Genomic DNA, 21051 nt, shown 5'->3' with positions numbered 1-21051 from the left:
TGAGGCCCAAACAGCTTGGGAAGAACAGGGCTAAATAGTATCAGAGCCAGGACTAGAACACGGATCTCTCACTTTGCAACCCGGCACATTTCCTCTTCTTGCTTTGTATGCAGAGGAGTAGTCACAATATGCAAGACTCTCCTCACACCTGCAGGAATTAAAAGTAGTTGTGGCTTAAATATGTTTTATTAATTACTTATTTTCTGGAAGGATCTGAAAATACCCTTTTCAGTGCTTCAGCTGATAGAAAAAGGAACTTTTCCAGATACTCTACCGTATAATAGGTGCTTACCTAACAAAACACACACCCTGTTCACTATATTCACTTGTAGCAGCTCACACAGGCTCCTACACTTCAGTGCTCTCAGGGGGTTCTTAAATGCTGACCACCTAGAGAGGGCTGACCATCTGCCCTTGGTACCGAGCAGATCCTATCCATTCCCCAAAACTCTGTGAGTCCCTTAGCTAATACAGGAAAAGGAATATTTCTTACAACAATATGACCATGGAATTTTATTAATAAAGACATTCTGCCACCCCTATCTGCAGATAGGTTACAGGACCTATCTGCAACTCAGGATTTCCTGAAGATTCATTTTCTTGTGGCCAGACTATTTGGGGCAGCAGGTGTTCAGAAACAAGGACACATTTCCCCAGCCTGAGCTTCTTTGCTGCATTAATATGCGTGTTAGTGGAAGGAGGATGGGGCCTCTATTTCCCAGCCCATTATGTCCTTACCCTGCTCATTTTTCTACATGGGACTCCCCCTCCCCCCAGCCCCCACCGGAAGGGAAATTCCATAAGGACCAGAATGCTAGCAGTTTTGTTTCCTGCTCTACTCTTGGAAGAGAACCTGGCACTAAGTAGATGTTTAGTAAGTGTTTGTCGAGTGGATGGTTGAATGATGGATTTATTTAGAAGGTTTATAACATCCCATTCATTATGAGGTTGACAAAGGAAAAAAAGGAGGCATGTTTTGGTTCAGAACACCAGATGTGAACCTGGAACTTGGAATCAGGAATTTGTATGTGTTTGGTTGCATGTTATTTATTTTTAAAGTATGTTTTAAAGTATTTATAAAGATACTTTAAAATTGAGAGCCTCCCTGTTGCTCAGGGATGAGAGCTTTAGATCAGAGAACAAATATATTAAGTTTACAGTATAATTGAAGTAGAATCAGATAAGGAGAGGAAAAAAAGAAAAAAGAAACTTGGCTATCTCCAAAAAAGGCCATGGAAGTCAGAGAACAATGAGAATTGATATAGAAAAATCGGTTTTGCCTCAGACTTGTCTGCTGCAGATTTCATAGATGCAGAGGAGTTTGGGCTAATATCCTAACACTTAGGGGCAGTCATCACTTCCCAAACTAGAGTTGACACATACGTATGCATGAATTTTTTAGTCATCATCTATTTAATGCATGTAATGGCTGAATCTTTTAAAAGAATGCAAACCTAAGTGGCTTTTTATCCAACAATCCATAAAGGGAGGAAGGGCCCTATAGTGGAAGCTGTGATCCCATGCCACATCCTTTGTCCCACCTGATGTCAGTGCATGCATCTGTGGTGGACAGTCGCCATCATGAACCTTGCCGGGACATTTCAGGTGCCTGCCCAGGCCTCTCCCAAGTCAGGCAGGACCTTCAGCCCATGTGCAGGTGCATGAACACCCCCAGGGTAGCCTTCAAGCAATGGGTGGTGGGAGTTGGTGGATAAACAGCCCAGCCTCCCATCCTTCTCTAGGACATACTCTACAGCTTTTCAGAGGGTCCGCTGTGAAGTTGGGCCCTAGTTGGCCACTATGGTAACTCTCCCCTTCCCTCTCCTCCTTGCCCTTACTTCCTGTCCCTGGGGTCACCTTCCAAATAAACCTTCTCTCTAGCTCTGGCTTCTTAAATAGGCCCTAAAAAATAATGTTTGCAATGAAGACAAAACAGTTTGCTCCTGGAATCAAGAGCTGACAGAGAAATAACTGGCAGGCCACAAGCTCTGAAACTGTGACCCAGGAAAAGACTGTGTCCAGAAAAAGTGGTTCTTCTTTACCACTTTAAATAGGTGTTTTACTAGGACCATACATTACCCTCCTGATTTCATGCTTTGCCTTTTCTGCTTACTCTGCAGATTCTTCTGGGAAGCCTAAGTTCACCAAGTGCCGTTCACCTGAACTAGAGACTTTTTCGTGCCACTGGACAGATGGGGTTCGTCGTGGCTTCAAGAGCCCAGGATCCACACAGCTGTTCTATATTAGAAGGTGCAGCCTTCGTGTCTTTCTGACTTTTTCCTCCATGGATTTTCTGATGAAAGTATACTGAACTGCAGGCAGTGGTGGAGATGGAAATAGTTTATTTTGATGACTTAAATGTATTCATTTAGTCAAAAATTATTAATTAAGCCCTTTCTATGTGTTTAGTACTATTTAGGCACTGGAGATATAGCATTGATTACAAGAAAAGGTAAAGGCCCTAGACTCATGGGCTTCATTTCTAACTGGGGAAGACAGACAATAAAAAATTTAAAAATAAATGTCAGCTGGTAATATGGGTTATTAAGAAAAGTAAAAGCCAGAAAGAGGATAAAAAGTGTCCACACTGTATGTGAGTACATGCATGTGCATGAGAGTGTCTGAGGGCGAGTGTGTGAAAGTGAGTGAGCATATGTGTGAGTGCGTGAAAGTGTAGGTGCAAGTGTGAATATGCATGAGTGTGTGCATGCATGAGTGTGTGAATGTTCCTGTTAAATTAGTTATACTCAGTAAGGAACTGTAATACTTTTCCATTCCATTTTGACTGGTTGTCTTGCAAAACGACAGAGGAAGAGTGAAACAGCGTCTCTCGGTATCATCACCACCCAAGTAGTTTATTTCTGACTTCTCCCCTAGAATTATTTCCCTTTCTATTCACTCTTATGTTGTCCCTTTTTGCTTTTTTAAAAGTTTTAGGTTCAAACACTTTATCATTTCCCCTTTTCCACCCAACTCCCAGGGAAGGCCTAAGCCGAGAGGTAAGGTTAGCCAGGACCCTTTACCCCAGGGTGGGGGTGTTTTTCAGTCCAAGGAGGATGCCATCTACCCCCACTGAGGAGTGGGGAAAGGGAGTGAAGACGCGGTGAGCAGTTCAGGACATGGGCTCAGGGCCAACAAAGCCACATCTCAGCCTGGCTGGCACTCACTGCATACACCAGGCAAAGTAGTTTGTTCACAACTCAATCACCTCATTTGCAAAACGGAGATCATAGACCTGGTCTCATGACGTCTTGTGAGGATGTTTTAGATAATACATGAAACACGCTTACCACAGTGCTTGGCACATTGTACGTACTCAGCAAGTGGTAGCTGCTATTATTGTTTATAATATAGTAATCCTTTAAAATAATAATGATACAGAAATCCAATGCCTGAGCTTACCAAATTGACTTTTGATTCTTTACTATTAGTGATTATTGGTGTGCTCTAAGACCATTTTTAGTGCAAAACTGGGTACTCAATTTACAAATAAATACTTTGAGTTAGCAACCCCTACTGGCCTTCCCCACTTCCCGGGTATGAGAGCAGTCTCCTGGATGTAACCACGGAGGTGACAAGGTTGGGCACCAAATGCACTTTTTCTCTGTTATGGCTGACCCTACACAGAGGTAGGGGCCAAGAGGCTAAGCTGGATTGTGTGAATACAGTCAGACAGGAAGCGTATATGTTTGGTAACTCTCTTGAATGCCTGTTGAATTGACTGTTGAGTGAAGAGAGATTTTGGGGGTACAGTTCTTCTGTTTTTGCCTCAGAAACAGAGAGCCAACTCAGTGGAAACAAAACAAGTTATTTGTGCAGGCACAATGAGCTAAACAGGATAAAGAGGGGCGCCTGGGTGGCGCAGTCGGTTAAGCGTCCGACTTCAGCCAGGTCACGATCTCGCGGTCCATGAGTTCGAGCCCTGCATCGGGCTCTGGGCTGATGGCTCAGAGCCTGGAGCCTGTTTCCGATTCTGTGTCTCCCTCTCTGTCTGCCCCTCGCCCATTCATGCTCTGTCTCTCTCTGTCCCAAAAAATAAATAAACGTTGAAAAAAAAATTTTTTTTAAAAAAAAGAAATAGCAGAGTCGGGCCCATTTTATGAAAACGGGTTATTACCACCCCAATAGTCTCCAAATCTGAACGTGAGCAAAAAGATAACCCGAAAGGTAGAAAGCCCTCACAAATATGTATCTGTTCCTTGCCCTCTTCTGTCAGGGTCACAGACCTTTGCCTCCAGGCCTCCTCTGCCCACCCTCGGCCTCTCAGCACCCCGGTTCCAAACCCCGGCTCTGTGCTAACAGAGATGCCACAGAAAGTGTGACCAGGTGGCAGGGAAACCGGAACATATTCGGAAGGATGTCGTTAACTGTTGCCCTAATGGAGTTTGGGATCCCAGGGGAAAAAAAATTGTCACATCTTCAACCTCGTGATCAGAGCCAACCCAAACTTGCAAAACCAGTATTTTCTGTTTTCTCTACAAAATTGTAATTATTTTGAAGATTTAGCCAAAATAGCATAAGCCCCCACCCGGTTTATCTAGGAAGGGCAGAATCAAAGGGCCTGGAGTGTCAGGCCCAGACCACAGCGTCTAGTACACAAATGTGTTACACTTCTCATTGGCCCCCTTGCACAGAGAGGACTCTACAAATGCACTTTCTGACCCTTGTCGTTGTTTCTTAGAATTCAGTTCCCAGGCAACTTCTGGAAGTATAGAACCATGACCCCTCTTCCCTGACATACAACACTGTGACAGGATGTCATCCAGAACTGAAGCAGAGGGGACAGGGAGGGGCACAGAAGGGGCCCACGCCACTGGGCTTTCTGTTTACCAGCCTGGCCTTGGTAACCAAAGCACAGAGGAGCCTAAACGTGTCAGGCCGTCGACAGGATGGGCCCAGAGGCAGCCACACGCTTGGCTGGCCCTGCTCCCAGCCAGGTGAGCTGGAGGGAGGGGCAGCTGATGCGGAGCGGTCTCTGCCCCCCTGGGATGGAGGTGGTGCCAGGTCTCATCTCCGAGCGGGGAGAGGACCCCACCTGAATGCAAACCACAGGCACCACAACAGGAGGCTCCGGGGAAACCTGTCAGAGTTGCTGTGCTCTCAGCTCCTTGCCTGCAGACACCTTAGTTTTGAAGAAAGTGGGCGGATGTGGGAAGTCTCAGTCCCTGAGGCTGTATCCCACGCCTCTGCCCTCCCCCGTGCTCACTCCCCTCAACCAATTATCCTAGCCTTTTTTTTTTTTTCAGTTTTTATCAGTAAGTTTCATTTAGAAATTTGGGACTTTTTTTTTAATTTTTTTTTTAACGTTTATTTATTTTTGAGACAGAGAGAGACAGAGCATGAACAGGGGAGGGTCAGAGAGAGAGGGAGACACAGAATCTGAAACAGGCTCCAGGCTCTGAGCTGTGAGCACAGAGCCTGACGCGGGGCTCAAACTCACGGACCTCGAGATCATGACCTGAGCCGAAGTCGGACGCTCAACCGACTGAGCCACCCAGGCGCCCCATGGGACATTTTCAATACAAATGCTTACAATATATATATATCCTAGCCTTTTAAAGGGAAGCTGATCTTCCATGCAAGGTTGTAGGGGAGATTAGAAGGGAGAAAGGGCACTATTACTTTTTTTTTTCCCCAATGAAAAGGTTGAATTTTAAGCCTGAAACACATGATCTGTATGTAATGAAAATAGTCGTCCTTGGAACATAAGTGATGTTTTACTTTTAGGATTTTTCTTCCAGTTGCTAGATGGAACAGCATTTGGATAGAAAGCATTTCTTCTGCTCTTTATTCTGATTTTTACTGATGGTCTCATTGTACAGCTTTCCTTCTATTTCACAAGATAGACTAGGAACAAACGTAGTGCACTTAACTCTTAGAGGCATGACAAAGGGAGAGTAGTTTCCATATGGCTTTGCTTGCCTGGGGAAAGCAGGCAACAGAGTCTCTGTTTTGTGAGTCCATTTGTTTCTTGGGGGTTTTTTCTGTCTAAATTTAAGAGTTTAAAAAGAAGTTTTAAATATTTATTTAAAATAAAGTTCAACTTTGGTTAAAGATGGGGAGGGCATTGGGAGTCATGTTTTGAACTAACTGTTCTCAACCCATCGTGCTTAAGATAAGTGCTTAAGTTGTTTGCTCTGTGGAACTCATGGATTTGGAATAATCTAAACAAGATTTTTCATACAGTCCCCATCCCCATGGGGATGTCACAAGTTGAGAAACCGTAAAACACACAGAGCTAAACTCCCTATTACAGTCCAGACCTGCCAGGCACTGTTCTACATCTTTACATTTTAATGCTAACTTTTATACTATCAACTATGCTAAATACATTTTGTATTTATGCTATTAAATAAGAGGCTCATTTCTCTGGACAATCTTGCTAAACCATTCTCCCGAATACACTTTTATTTAGCTTGACAGTCAAGATAAAATAAACCATACTATATGTCAATGACCCACCTAGCCCTAACGTTTTAAATCCTTTTCCTATTATTCTAAACACACACACATGCACACACACATGTCCACATATACACACAAATGTGTACATGCACATACATACACATATACACACGTACACACACATACACATACACACACGTACATGCATGTATACACACACCACTCACACTTCCCATCAGGGATGGATCTCCCTCTCATCCAAGGGTATGCAACTTTTGAGAATCTCAACCAGAGTTTAAGAAACAGTTCACTGGCCTGTTAATCCCAAGTTCTTTCCAACAGCTGATGAGCACCTGTCTCAAGGACCCCCTCATACTGCACAAGTTTCCTCCTAGTGCCAATAGACCAGCCTGAGAAACAGCTGTAAAGAAGGAAGTGTGTGTTATCTCCCTCGTCCCTTCCTTCCGGTCCCTGCCTTCCCCACAGCCTTGTCGCTCGCTGCTACCCAGCACCCCTCCCTGAGAAGGAGTCTCACAGACCCCCCACTGTCTGGCCTACCAGCCCCAAGCACCTCAGCCTACACAAGGTCATTCCCACCTTCTTCTCATTCAGTCACAGACTCCCTGGCTTTATGTCTCCTTGACTTACAAGCCTTTTTCTCAGCTGATACCTCATGAATAATAAGCAAATAATGAATTACTCCACCCAAGTAGCAATTCTAATTTAAGTTGTCCCGTTTATTCCATTGTCTCCTATTTCCCTCACCACACTCGTGCCCATACTTGCATACCTCAATGCCTTTGTCTACTCTGTTCCCTCCTTCCTTTCCCTGTTGCCATGTATTTGCTGGAAACACCACCTCCACCTTGAAGCCTTCCATGAACAGAGCAATCATTCCTTCTTCTGAACTTTTAGCACTATTTGTGAGCACAAACTCATGATGCTTTGTAATACAGCTTTTTAGTCATCCCTCTGAGGCAGGAGTCATTCCTCAGACACACGTGCATCCCCTTAATGTCCAGCACAGTATTTGATATATAATCAGTGCTTATTAAATATGAACGCAATGAATACAGGAGACAGAAAAAAATAAAAAGTACTCAGGTGTAATTTCTGCGTCTTCTTCTAGCCTGAAGGTAGGAATGAAATCTTATTCACCATTGTATCCACACAGTGCTAGTGCCAGATGTAATGCTTCTGTAGTACTTGTATAGTAGGCCCCCCAAAGATGGCTTGCTGAACTCATTCATTCAGTCAGCCAGAGGGATGGGACTCTGGAGAGCTGTGTCACATCCTAGCACGTGTTTGCTCTGTTCTTGCTGTGGTGGACTTGAGTCTGGGCAATCCTTGGTGGCTCTGCATTTTTGTTCAGGTCCCCATGGCAGCTGACCAGGGAATTTCCCTTCCCAAACCTCTGCTTCCTTCCACAGTGAACTTCCCAGCATCTCTTTTCCATCCAGCTCACACACCCTGCCAGTGTTTTAGGTCATCTGGGTAAATGATGCTTTCTGTAGAGTAGGACGGAAGTGAATAAATGTATGGCAGAGTGTAATTACAGAGATGTGGCTTCTCTGATTTCTTCGGTATCCTCCATGTGGCCATCTTTCCTCCATGACTTGTTGTGTTTGTCTGTTTGTGTGTTTTTATCAGATCCAAGATATAGGAAAATATGAATTTGTTTTCTTAGAGAAAGTACAAAAAGGAACAGATAGGCAAGCACATGGATTCAGTGGAGCCCATTTTGTTTCCATTTTTTATATTATAAGTAAACATTCACTCTAATTACAAAATAGAAAAAAATTGCTTTCTAGGTTTGGAAAAATTTTTTTTAACTTCTGGGTTCATGGCCTTTGGTCTCGTTTACGGGTGGGGAGAAAAAGGCTGGGATTCCCATGCTTCGTAAATGTCACCTGGATGCCTAGCATGTTTACAGTGTTCCCAAGGCTCTTCATACACTTAAGGAAAGAACCAGGAGTATGGGAAGGAGTTCAAGACATCAGGATAACTCGCCCAAGCATAAGACAGCCTTGGGAAGATGATAGTGATTCCGAGTAGTGTGGTAATTTTCCACCTCAAAGCCACCCAAATCTCAGTGTCACTCCTCCTGGAGAACATGCCTCCCCAGGATGTTCCACCATGAGCTGAGGAAACACCCAGTCCAAAGAGCCATTGTATTCTGGGAATCTTTACAGTTTGGGAGATGACCCTCTGGAGTGTTTTTAATAAAGGAACATTTTAGACCTCCTTAAGCCTCAGAACCCTCATCTGTAAAATGTGGACAATAAAGTACCTAACCACAAATGACTTAATCTGGGAGCTGGCACTTCGTATGCAGTTAATGAACAGATGCTTTTGCTATAGTCCATGTCCCAAATGGCCTCCTCTCGGTCTGCAGACACTATGGATGATGTCCACAGATGGGGTACTTCTTGGAAATGGTGCTGCTAAAATACTTGCTTGTAAAATATTTGTGTTCCAGTTTATTGAATCTGACTGTCGGGCTCTTCGCTTTGACTTAAACTGTGGCATGATGCTTGGAACAATTCATGCTCTTTTACCCTCCATTTCAGGAGCACTCAAGAGTGGACTCAAGAGTGGAAAGAATGCCCCGATTATGTCTCTGCTGGAGAAAACAGCTGTTACTTTAATTCATCTTATACCTCCATTTGGATACCCTACTGTATCAAGCTAACCAGCAATGGTGGTACAGTGGATCAAAAGTGTTTCTCTGTTGAGGAAATAGGTAAATCACAGGTTTGTGTTTTATTTGACATGGCTTTAGATTAAGTAAGCCGGGAAGCCTCAATGTCCAAGTGTGTTCAAGTAGGAAGCCTTGGTCATTGTAATCTAGGTGAATGGAAGTCTGCTCTATAGGGCATGAGATCAGCCAGCGAACAAGAGAGAGAAGGCACGGGGGACTTAAGTCGGCTCTAACATAAATGGCGGTAAATGTTGTCGAGAAAAGAATGGGAGCCTTCCAGAGTCTTTTCCTTGAGGAGATCTTGAAAGCTGAATTGTGTTCTTGGGTGCCACCACAAGAGACAAACTCAGCATACTCCCACGATTCCTTCATTCCTAATTATTCAATAGGATTATTATATTCAGATCTGACATATGTTGACCTTTGATCCCTATCATTGCTATAACCAAAGCCTAGATTTTCTTTATCACAAGGCATAATAATTCTGGAACTTTATAGTTACAAAATAACCCCAAATCGGTTTAAAAACATGTTTAAAAGACCTCAAGACAAACATTGGAGATAATCAGCTCAGTGAACTAAATGAAAGATCTAGACAGATTATCCCTTGCCCATCATGCGGACACAAGGGGAAATGAAACAAAACAAAACAAACAACTGTAATTGGAATTTTTATGTTTATACTAGAATAGTGTAAACAGCAAAATATAGAGAACCAAAGAAGGACTTTGAGTAGATGACATTGGTGCCTCAGACTCTATCCACAAAGGCTCATTTGTTATAGATAGAAGTTCCTTGAAGTTCCTCTGAGACGTGCTGTTCTTACAAGCTTGTGTGTGGTTTCCCAGGCATCAGCAGACTAGAAGAGGCTGAGCGAATGTGGCTAGAAGCTACAGGCAGAAACAAGTAAATCTGATAGCCTGTCAGAGAGAAGAACAAGCAGAAAAGAGAACCCAACTGCTTAACTTGGAGAGACTATTCAGTGTATGCCCCAATATCAATAGATGTAGCTTTTGAATGGCTGAATAGGTAGTAGTAAGAATATCGGGTCAAGACCCATGTTCTAATCCTGACCCTGCCAATAGCTAGCCCCACTCATTTCTGTGACTGGCCTTCACTGAGGGCCTGCCATGCCCTGAACACTGTGCTGGGTATGGTGGCTACAGAATGAGTAAGATATGGTCAAGTAGGGGAGTCCAATGTGTTAAATAACCGCAGTACCGTGTCTTAGGTGCTGGACTCAAGGTGTGTGGAATACGTAGTAAGCTGAGGTAGTGGCCAAAGATACAGATGATTGACTGGGCCTGAGGGATGAGAAAGGGGTGCCCAGAAATTGTGGCAGTTCACTTCCTTCTGAAAGCATCAGTGGGAGCTGCCAAGTATACAGGCTGGCCTGTGTCTTCCAACAACTACTAAGTTCCGGAAGTGACAAACAGCACAGAATGTTGAAGGACTCAGGAGACCTAACGGCCTCGGTTAGGCAGGCCTGACTGATCAGCCAAGAGAAATCGTAAGTGTTCCTATGTGAAATCATAAGTGTATCCAGTAAGATAAGACTGTATCTTACTGCCAAGAGGTGCATTTAAAGATATTTAAGAAGGAAAATGACCTGGGGATAGTAATAGCTAACTAACACTTACAAAGCCCTTACCTGTGGGTCGGGTATAATAACCATGTGAGATAGATTCTGTTATAATCCCCATTTTACAGATGATGAAACTGAGGCTCGGAGCATTTAAAGGCTAACTCAAGGTCAAACAGCTAGTAGGCAGAGCTGAGATTTGAACCTATGCAGCATAACTCCAGAGTCCATGTTCCTAATCTCAAAGTTGTACGGTCGCATTACTAATGTCTCAGGAAAATCCGTCCTGCAGTGGAGAGAGTAGATTGGAGTAGCACGGAGCAAAGATAGAGGTTAGAAGGCTTTGTGATAACCAAGACAGAAGATGATGACGGATGTTACAACCATAGCAGGGAGGGAGGGAGCTGAGAGGGGGAGACAGCAAGGAACAAGGTAAGCCTGATAGATCTGAAGATGACAACCATGGGCCTCAGCGTCCTCATGTATTACGAGAGTATCCTACTACCTTACAGGGCTTGTCTTTGGATTTAAAGCACTGTATTATTAGACATTTGTTATTCATTCATTCAGCAAATTTCGATTGAGTCTTTTCCTCGGGCCAAGTACATCTCTAGGTGCCAGGAGAGGAAAACGTCTGCCCTCGTGGGATCTTATCCCAATAGGGGTGGAGAGAGACAAGGCTATGAAGAAAACTAACATAGGGAAGGAGAAGAGGCATGCAGGAGAGGTTGCAATTTTAGTAGAGTTATCAGAGCTGGCTTTGCTGGGAGAGAAAAAAAATGAGAGAACATTGTATCCATCTGAGGTAAAGATCATGTCAACAAGAGGGCACAGCTAGGGTAAAGCTCCTGTGGTGGGAGCTTGCCTTTGCTCACTTGAGGAACAGCGTGGTTGGGGAGGACCTGCCGCAGGGTGAGCCAGGAGGGGCCTGGAACAGGCCACATCTGAGAGAGCTGAGAGGCAAAGCTCCAGTACCTGAATGGTATCTGAATGTACCTGAATGGTACCTGAATGGCTTCACCTGAAGCCATTGAATGACTTTGGCTTCCACTTGGAGTGGGATAGGAAGGCTGTGGAGGGTTTTATATGAGTGATATGCTCTAAATCAAGTGTGAAAGTAACCACTGTGACAAGTGTATTGAGGACTGTGTTGAGAACAGACTGAAGGAGGACCAAGACCAGGGTGCCTTGGTGGCTTAGTTAAGCGTCTGACTCCTGATTTCAGCTCAGGTAATGAGCGAACAGTTTGTGAGATCGAGCCCCATGTCAGGCTCTGTGCTGACTGCATGGAACCTGCTCGGGATTCTCTCTCTCTCCCTCTCTCTCTCTGCTCTCCTGATCGCTCTCTCTCAAAAATAAGTAAATTTAAAAAATGAGGACAATAACAACAGGAGGAGACCGTTCAGGAGGCTAATGCAGCAACATGGGTAAAAAACCCTAACGGCAGGCCTGGGTTGAGAGGTGCAGCAGTGGGCAGTGGCTGGGCTCGGAGACTGTCTTGAAAGTACAACTGACAGACTGTGGGGGTGGTAAGAGAGGGATGAGTCCAGGAAGAGCTCACTAACTTCAAGAGCTCACTAACTTCACCCTGAACGACTGGAGGAATGGAGGCACTAGCAACAGAGAGACGGAAAGTGACAGGGGAGGGAGCATATTCTGGGGAGAGGACCAGGGCTGCCTGGGGATGTATTCAGTCTCAGGTGCTTTTCCAACATCTTGGAGGACCTGTCAAGTACAGCATGTGGCAGTATGTACGGAGGAAAGGGAGAGGTTATTATTATGCTTGTAACGGTGATATGAGTCCACTCAAAAAACACCATATTCAGGGCGCCTGGGTGGCTCGGTAGGTTAAGCCTCTGACTTTGGCTCAGGTCATGATCTCACAGTTACTGAGTTCGATCTCGATGTTGGGCTCTGTGCTGACAGCTCAGAGCCTGGAGCCTGCTTCAGAGTCTGTCTGTCTGTCTGTCTCTCTCTCTCTCTCTCTCTGCCCCTCCCCCACTCATTCTCTCTCTCTCTCTCTCTCTCTCTCTCTCTCTCTCTCTCTCTCTCAATAAATAAATAAATAAACATTTAAAAAGTGAAAAGAAAAAGACCATGTTCCATATCTTCTATTTAAAGCAGAAAGGGGAGTTTTTAAGATGAAACATGAGTAATAAGTTGAAATTTTTCCATAAAAAAAACATTTGGTCTCTTAAAGTGTTAAGTTTCAGCTCTCAGAATTGCTCAGTCCCCAACAAATTCAGAAGAGTGAAGCATTACTGTCATTATTGTAGCCATACTGTGGCTCAGCTGTGTTGCAAATCCCTCCAATTTAACTTCTGAAATGTGTTCATTATTAAATTTGGATTTCCTAATTTTTTAAGTTGTGTCCACTCTACAGGGTGGGGGTGGGGGGGGGGAAAGGGGGGGCACTATCATGCTCCTTGACAGTGAAGTCTGTTTTAACTCTGGTTAAATGCAAGAGCTTCCCCTTTTGACCACCAGATTTTAATAGCCAATTATGGCTCCTCAGAGCATATATTTGTAGGCTTATCTGTGGTCAACTCTGGGGATCCAGACTTTGCAGCACTCTAGGTACCCTTCTACAAACAGTAGAAAAGAAAGTACATTTTACTCTGTATCTGCAAGTGATTTTTGAAAACCTCTGTACTGAGACATGAAGTGCAATAATTTATTGGGAACTATCTAGAACGTAAATTTAGATATGTTCCTAGCTTTGGAATCCGTATTTCTCTGCATCAACCTTTGGGAAATTGTGGTCTTTGCGGTCCTAATAAGCAGAATACAGCCGACTTACCAGAGAATGTACAATATGTCAGTAGAAACCAAGCAAAACACTGTTTCAGATTGTTCACATGCGGTTAAGTAAAAGGCAGAAAACCCTGACTCCTCACCATTTGAGAGTAGAGTGCAATGCCCATCCTTCTTATGTCTAAAAAAATCATGACATGTGACTGGAGGACAACAAGCTAAGGAGCCTGTGCTGTGTTTGGAAGGATTGTTCTGGTAGCCATACAGAAGTTAATATAAGATCCTTGGCGCAGGTAATAAGCAATTTGGAATAAAAAAGATTTTTCGATCCCTGGTTCCAAAACAGCCACATGTTTAAATGCTGTAGGTCTTTCTGACTCTGTTCCTTCAGTTTTGAGTTAAAATGAATTCCTTTGCCAAAATCCCAAAGCATTAATTCTTTGGGGGCTAAAAGAATTATAAGACATGGCAGATCCTCAAGAAAAGTTTTAGGTCAGGTTGTAGACTTGAAAAGGAATTTTTTTGTAGGGGTTTTCTTCAAAGTTAAAAACAGACCGTACTCAAGTCAAAAAAAATGGTACCCTCTTATAAAATGAGTGTGTAATAAGAATATTGAAAGAATTAGGAGCGTAAACAATAAAAATGCATGAAGTAATTGGTCTCTTCAGAAGAAAGCACTCCATTAATACCAAGCTCTACCTGTCTGTCTCTCTGTGCACTAACTCTCTGTCGAAACGCACAGTGCAACCAGATCCACCCATTGGCCTCAACTGGACTCTACTGAACATCAGTTTAACGGGGATTCATGCCGATATCCAGGTGAGGTGGGAACCACCGCCCAATGCAGACGTTCAGAAGGGATGGATAGTCCTGGAGTATGAACTGCAATACAAAGAAGTAAATGAGTCCCAGTGGAAAACGGTAAGATATCATTACATATCACACTTAAAAATGCTTTGGCTTTTCTTCTTTTTATCTCAACAACACCTCTCTCATTTATCATTGGACTTCCTTTTGACTTAATACCACATGCCCGTGCTGTATACTCCGTATTTTCTTATTTGAGGGAAACAGATATGATCAGTAAAATATCATCTTGGAATTCTGTCCCACAGCAGGTGCTGACAGGGAGCTTATACAGAAGCCTATGGAAAGGAAGGAAAACTATTTCCCCAGTCATCCTCAGTGTCCAGTTTAACATTAGAACAAAATCGTGTACTCTAGCACTTAAGCTGTCTTTGGGGATGTGGCTAAACATGAGAAGAGTTATGATCGAGGCCAATAGTGAGCTATGGCTAAATATTCTCCCATGATCTTAGTCGCTACTGCTCACAAGACCCCCATTAAATTAAGTGCTTAAGTGACCCCAGGAGGGAAACAGAGGAAGGGAATTTGTCCCCTAGAGGTTTCAGAAGGATGTTTTGTTCCATACCTCAGGGGAGAATCAAGCTGAGAAGTTTTTGTGTAGGCAAGCAGCATGGATGTGGTTGACCTCTGAACTCCTTACCTCCTTCACAAATTCATGGGAACTGGGCACTTAGATAAATTCCACATGGCACACACCAAGAAGAAAAACAGGATTATCTTGCTGCTCCCTGTATAACTAATTCTAAATCAGTCTAACCATAGCCAAGCCCTGGCCAAGCCCAGTGGATTCTGGCCAGTCATCAGGTGGTGCCCAGTGCCCTGACAGATTCACTCCCAAAATTTTGAGACACCAGGCCGGTCCATTCCATGTTCTGCTGAAAAAGAAGCCAATTTTGTCATTAAAGTTAATTTTGGAGCGGCTGTGAACAGTTAAATACTGGACTTTGCGGTACAGTTTCCAGAATCGTTTTTTTGTTTTTGTTTTTGTTTTTTTTTTTATTTTTGGGACAGAGAGAGACAGAGCATGAACGGGGGAGGGGCAGAGAGAGAGGGAGACACAGAATCGGAAACAGGCTCCAGGCTCCGAGCCATCAGCCCAGAGCCTGACGCGGGGCTCGAACTCACGGACCGTGAGATGGTGACCTGGCTGAAGTCGGACGCTTAACCGACTGCGCCACCCAGGCGCCCCTCCAGAATCGTTTTAATTTAGATATCTGTTCCACTAACTTGGTGCAAAAGTCCCTGGTTGGATGCAGAGTCAAATAAGACTTTCTAAATTCAGGTTTCGGTCAAACATTTATTCCACAGCCAATGAAAGGACTACCCCACACGAGGCACTGCACTGCGTACTCCAGAGCAGAGGTTCTCTGAGTGTGCACTGTGAACCCCCGAGGGGTCCTGAGAGCCTTGCAAGGGAATCCACAAGGTCAAGACTGTTTTCCTACTCATACTAAAACGCTATCGCCTTTTTTCACCATGTTGAGATTTGCGGCAATGGTACAAAAGCAATGGCGGCAAACCCACTGTCACCTGAGGAAAAGTCAAGGCGGTCATTGCAAACCGCACTGGCAGGGTCACCATGCACTCACAGTCAATGAGAGCGGAGAGCCAGCTTCACTGAGCAATGTCCTTGATGCAGCTGCATGTTTTATTTACTTTATTGAATCTCAACCTTTGACAACATAGCTTTTTTAAAAAAAATTTTAAGATTTTATTTATTTTTGAGAAAGAGAGACAGAATACAAGCAGGGGGGAGGCAGAGAGAGAGAGAGAGAGAAAGACACAGAAGCCGAAGCAGGCTCCAGGCTCTGAGCTGTCAGCACAGAGCCCAATGCAGGGTTTGAACTCACGAACCTCAAGATCATGACCTGAGCCGAAGTTGACACTCGACCGATTGAGCCACCCCAGCGCCCCTGATGACATAGCTTTTTAATATTCTGGATGACACCTGCCAAGGACACATAGCATACGTCTGCTGTATACTGAGTCCCCCACGGTTGTCTTAATAAAGCCAAGTTGCCAGCCGGATCAGCTGCTTTTCGCGTGGAACGCCATTTTTGCTTGAAAGAACAACCGATAACCCCATAGATGGTTTCTCATAGCGGCGTTGGCAAGTATTTGGCAAACGTTTCTTGGGAAAGAATGAAGTGTGCTTATCAGTTCAAGAAAAATGATGGACGGTAGTCGTTACCAATGATATTTGAACCTTCAAAGGAAAATCAGAGTTTTGGGAAACTTGCCTCTGCAGCAGTGAGCCTGGTAGCTTTCCCAATCTTTGAATATTTTCCTGATGCAATGGTGATATTAGCCAAAGTGATTTTTTATATTGTATAATAAAATGTGTGAACATTTAGAAAATTTGCATAACTCAGTGCACCAGTATTTTCCAAATGCCAAATACATGATGTAACCAAAATCATGCATGGGGAGATGATCCATTCAAAGTGCTGGATGGAAAGGTGTATTTTCATGTAGTAAGGTAGGCAAGATTCATTGATACAGTTTCAGATTCCACATTGCAACTAACCTTTAAGGAATTACCATGTGTTATTTCCTAGTTGCAGTCCTATCTGCCTGCATTCATGTAACATCCCCCAAGCAGATCTTATGCCTCTGGTATTTGATGTGCCTCATCCATTCTTCACACTGGAGCCAGAGTGATCATTCTAAAACACTCTCTTGCTTAACATTCTTTTAATAAAAACTCAAAAAATGCACATATTAAAATCCACTTTTTACTTGTATGATTCTGTGAGTTTTGAAAAATCCATAGAGCTTTGTTGCTACCACCAGAATCAGGATACAGAACAACTTATCATAACCTTCAAAAAATTTCCTCATGCTGTCCCTTTGAAGTCAAATCCTCCCAAAACCCTAATCCTTGGCAACTACTGATCTGCTCATCTCTGTAGTTTTGCCTTTTCCGGGAAGTCATACAAATGGAATGATATAATAAGTAACCTTTGGATTCTGGCTTCTTTCACTCCTCGTAATGCATATGAGATTCATTCATATTGCTGAATGTAACATTCCTTTTTATTGCTGGGAGTATTTCAGTGTACTATAAAACTGGTCATGTTCACTTTATTTCACATGATGGTTGTGAGTATTTTAAAAAAATCCATTTGGTGGAAGCTAGTTGAAAAATAGAAAGTTCCAGATTAATGTCAACACATGAGGGCAGTTAGCACAGTGGTTCTGCCCGGACCTCATTTCTGTGTTCCACACTTGTACATCCAAATGCCTCCTGAACATATCCACTGGGATGCCTCATTGGCATCTCAAAAAAACAGCATGTTCAAACTTCCTCCTATCTCCCCAATTTCCCCCCTCAGTAAATGACAACATGTCGATAAAGTTGTTCAAATTTAAACCAGAATATTATTCTGACATCTATCTGTCTCTTAATCTTATTCCTTATATCCAAATCATTACCAATTCCTATTGATTCATGCTCAAGTTATATCATGAACTGGTGTTATTATCAGTTCCTGTGTATTACTCTTTGCCCACTCCTTCCCCCACACTAAATCACTTTCCGTGGCTCAGAGTGATCTTTGCAAAATCCATAGACTTCTTTATTAAATAACAAGATTTCTTAGATGTCTATCCATAGACATGTCTGTAAGTGAATATTTTGCTACTTTCTTTATCCAACAGAAGGTCACAATTACTCTGAACTATCCCCAGTATTGATTTTTCTGCAGGCAATCATATTTAATACCGTAGGCTAAGATGTGCCAATGGGCACTTTTTCAAAATTAACATTTCTTAGAAACTTAAAAAAAAAAACTACCACTTGTTGAGTTTTGGTATTAGTGTTAAAGAAGAAAATCCACATGGACTGGCTGACTCAGTTGACGACTCTTGATCTCAGGGTTGTAAATTTAAGCCCCACATTGGGTATGCAGATTACTTTAAAATCTTTTAAAAAGAATATCCACGTTATCTGAAAAGGCTATTAAAATATCCCTCCTTTTCCTCACTATATGTCTATGTGAGACCAGATTTTATTCATGTACTTCAACCAAGACAACACATCAGATTTAATGCAAATGTAATACAGAAGCAGATGTAGCTCCTTTTCTCCGCCATCATGGTGTGTGCGGTTCACTGTTCCTCGCCACGTCTTCTCACAAAACTTTCAGCATCAAGTGATCCCTCGCCAAGAAACAAAAGCAGAATCATCCCATTCCCCAGTGGATTCAGATGAAAACTGGTGATAAAATCAAGTACAACTCCAAGAGGAGGCATTGGAGAAAAACCACGCTGGGTCTATAAGGGATTGCACATGAGATGATACACGTATTTATGTTGCATGAAGGTCATGTGTTCCTATCCTATTACTCTGTAAACATCACCACTACCTGAACAATAGACATGCTTCATCAGGGGAATGATTTTTCTCTGTTACTATGCTTCTGCACCAGTAGATTAGTTGGTAATATATGAGACCTTTTGTTTGGAAAAATATATATATATATATATAGAAGTGGATGTAAAAATACCACCATCTTGTATTAAGAAATCCATTAAAGAGATTTTGCAAAAATGTAAAACAAAGTCATTCTTCTCACTATAATTCTGTTGTCTTGCAAAGTATAATTTTTATAAAAATCAATTTAATACCATTTTTAAAATTTCTCAGTTTCAATTTCTAATACAGTAAATAGCAATAAGCATAACCCAAGTAAACCAAAACCTTTAGGATTCTCAGTAATTTTTAGGAGTATAAAGGAGTCCTGAAACAAAAAGGTTGACTATCTAGAAAAAGCAAAGGTGTGAATCCAAACATTAGCATTCTTAGATTTACGAATCATAGTTTCAACCCTGAAAGCCCAGTGCATATAGTTGTGTATCAGCTGATGCACAAATATGAAACTCACACCCTGAAGAAGGTGCATGGGAGCTTGGGACTCAGTCAATTGACCATTGAGGGCTGCATCCCAGCTTGGCTTTGTTTCACTTTTAATTGCATCTCTGCTCAATCTCATAAGATAGTCCAAAGGGGTCAGTTAACTTTTACTTCACTCACCTTTTGTAAGTGAAGTTATATACTCATGGTATTTTTTACAAGGGTCTCAGACAGAGTTGTCATGAACACCATGGGTTTTCATGACTGAGTGAGTGACTCAGTCAGTTAAGCATCTGACTCTTGTTTTCTGCTCAGGTTATGATATCACGGTTCATGGGATTGAGCCCCGCATCAGGCTCTGGGCTGACAGCATGGAGCCTGCTTGGGATTCTCTCTCTCTCCCTCTCTCTCTCTGCCCCTCCCCCACTCTCTCTTTCTCTCTCTCAAGATAAATAAATGTTTAAAAAAATTGACCTCTGCTAAAGAAACACACCATCTAATTGGTTATGAGCACAAATGCCATAACCATAAAAAGTGAGGTTTGGAAGTGCCTGGGTGGCTCAGTCGGTTAAGGGACCGACTTTGGCTCAGGTCATGGTCTTGTGGTCTGTGGGTTCAAGCCCCGTGTCGGGCTCTGTGCTGACAGCTCAGAGCCTGAAGCCTGCTTCGGATTCTGTGTTTCCCCCTCTTTTTGTCCCCCCTGCTGGTGCTTTATCTCTCTCTCTCTCTCAAAAATAAATATTAAAATATTTTAAAAAAAAACAAGTGAGGTTTATAAGGTGGAGAGGAGGGTGGAAGCTAGTGTTTGCTGCTTATATCAGGAATTCAGGTTGCCAGTGACAATATTGAATTTTGCCTTTTTTTTAAAACTAAATACATTTTGAATATGAAAGTAATAGGGGCGCCTGGGTGGCACGGTCGGTTAAGCGTCCGACTTCAGCCAGGTCACGATCTCGCGGTCCGTGAGTTCGAGCCCCACGTCAGGATCTGGGCTAATGGCTCAGAGCCTGGAGCCTGTTTCCGATTCTGTGTCTCCCTCTCTCTCTGCCCCTCCCCCGTTCATGCTCTGTCTCTCTCTGTCCCAAAAATAAATAAACGTTGAAAAAAAAAATTAAAAAAAAAAAAAGAAAGAAAGTAATAGTCATGACCATGTAGTTGTTTGCAATTTGTTTACCTGCCAAATCAAGTTAAGAATTTATGGGTTTTTGGGGGTGCCTGGGTGGCTCAGTCAATTGAACGTCAGGCTCTGGGTTTCCACTCAGGTCATAATCCCAGTGTCATGGGATGGAGCCCCGTGTCAGCCTCCACGCTGAGCGTGGAGCCTGCTTAAGATTCTCTCTGTCTCTCCCTCTGCCCCTCTCCCCTGCTTGCTCTCCCACTCTCAAATAAATAAAATTTAAAAAAGGAATTTTGGGGGTTTTTTAAGACTTAATGTGTGGCATAGAATTATCCACAGTTATATGGGCCTTCTCTTGAGCACCCACTGTGTACCTGGTATTGAACTGGGCTTTGGAAATGCAAAGGTAATGAAGACCTTGTTTGCTCCAGGGAATTTGCAGTGTAATATAGAAATATAAGCAGTGAAATATAAGAAGTAATATCTTCTTAATACTGATTATCTGTCAGGATGGAGTAGGAAAAAGGGCCAAGAAAGACTTCCTAGGATATCAGCAATACTTGCATTGAGGATTGGCAGAGTGTAGGCCTTCCCTCAAAGGCAGGTGGCAGGGTTCAGTGCAGGTTGTGGGAGCCAAATCGAGTGGGGTGTGGCTTCTTTAGAGGGTTGGGAGAAGATAAAGAGAGGACCATCGGTGAAATCACTGACGGCCTCTTTTTAGTTTTGTTATTAGTGAAATCTTTACTCTAATAATATTAGTTACAATAACA

General features: G+C 43.0%; 1 protein-coding gene and 1 pseudogene across 9 annotated transcripts in view; both read left to right on the top strand.

The window, feature by feature from the left end:
• Positions 1 to 21051, top strand: part of GHR (growth hormone receptor) — a 272519-nt gene that overhangs the window by 238516 nt on the left and 12952 nt on the right. For all 9 annotated transcript variants that reach the window (XM_045037576.1, XM_023238718.2, XM_023238712.2 and 6 more), the window contains 3 exons: positions 2121 to 2250; positions 8976 to 9148; positions 14185 to 14363. In XM_045037576.1, coding sequence (XP_044893511.1) covers positions 2121 to 2250; positions 8976 to 9148; positions 14185 to 14363 — 482 coding nt within the window. The remainder of the gene's footprint in view (positions 1 to 2120; positions 2251 to 8975; positions 9149 to 14184; positions 14364 to 21051) is intronic.
• On the top strand, positions 14699 to 20092 carry LOC109497446 (annotated as a pseudogene).

The sequence above is a fragment of the Felis catus genome, chromosome A1 (genome assembly GCF_018350175.1).
Source record: "Felis catus isolate Fca126 chromosome A1, F.catus_Fca126_mat1.0, whole genome shotgun sequence".
In the NCBI taxonomy this organism is placed as follows: Eukaryota; Metazoa; Chordata; class Mammalia; order Carnivora; family Felidae; genus Felis; species Felis catus.
This window is presented reverse-complemented; position numbering and strand designations above follow the sequence as displayed.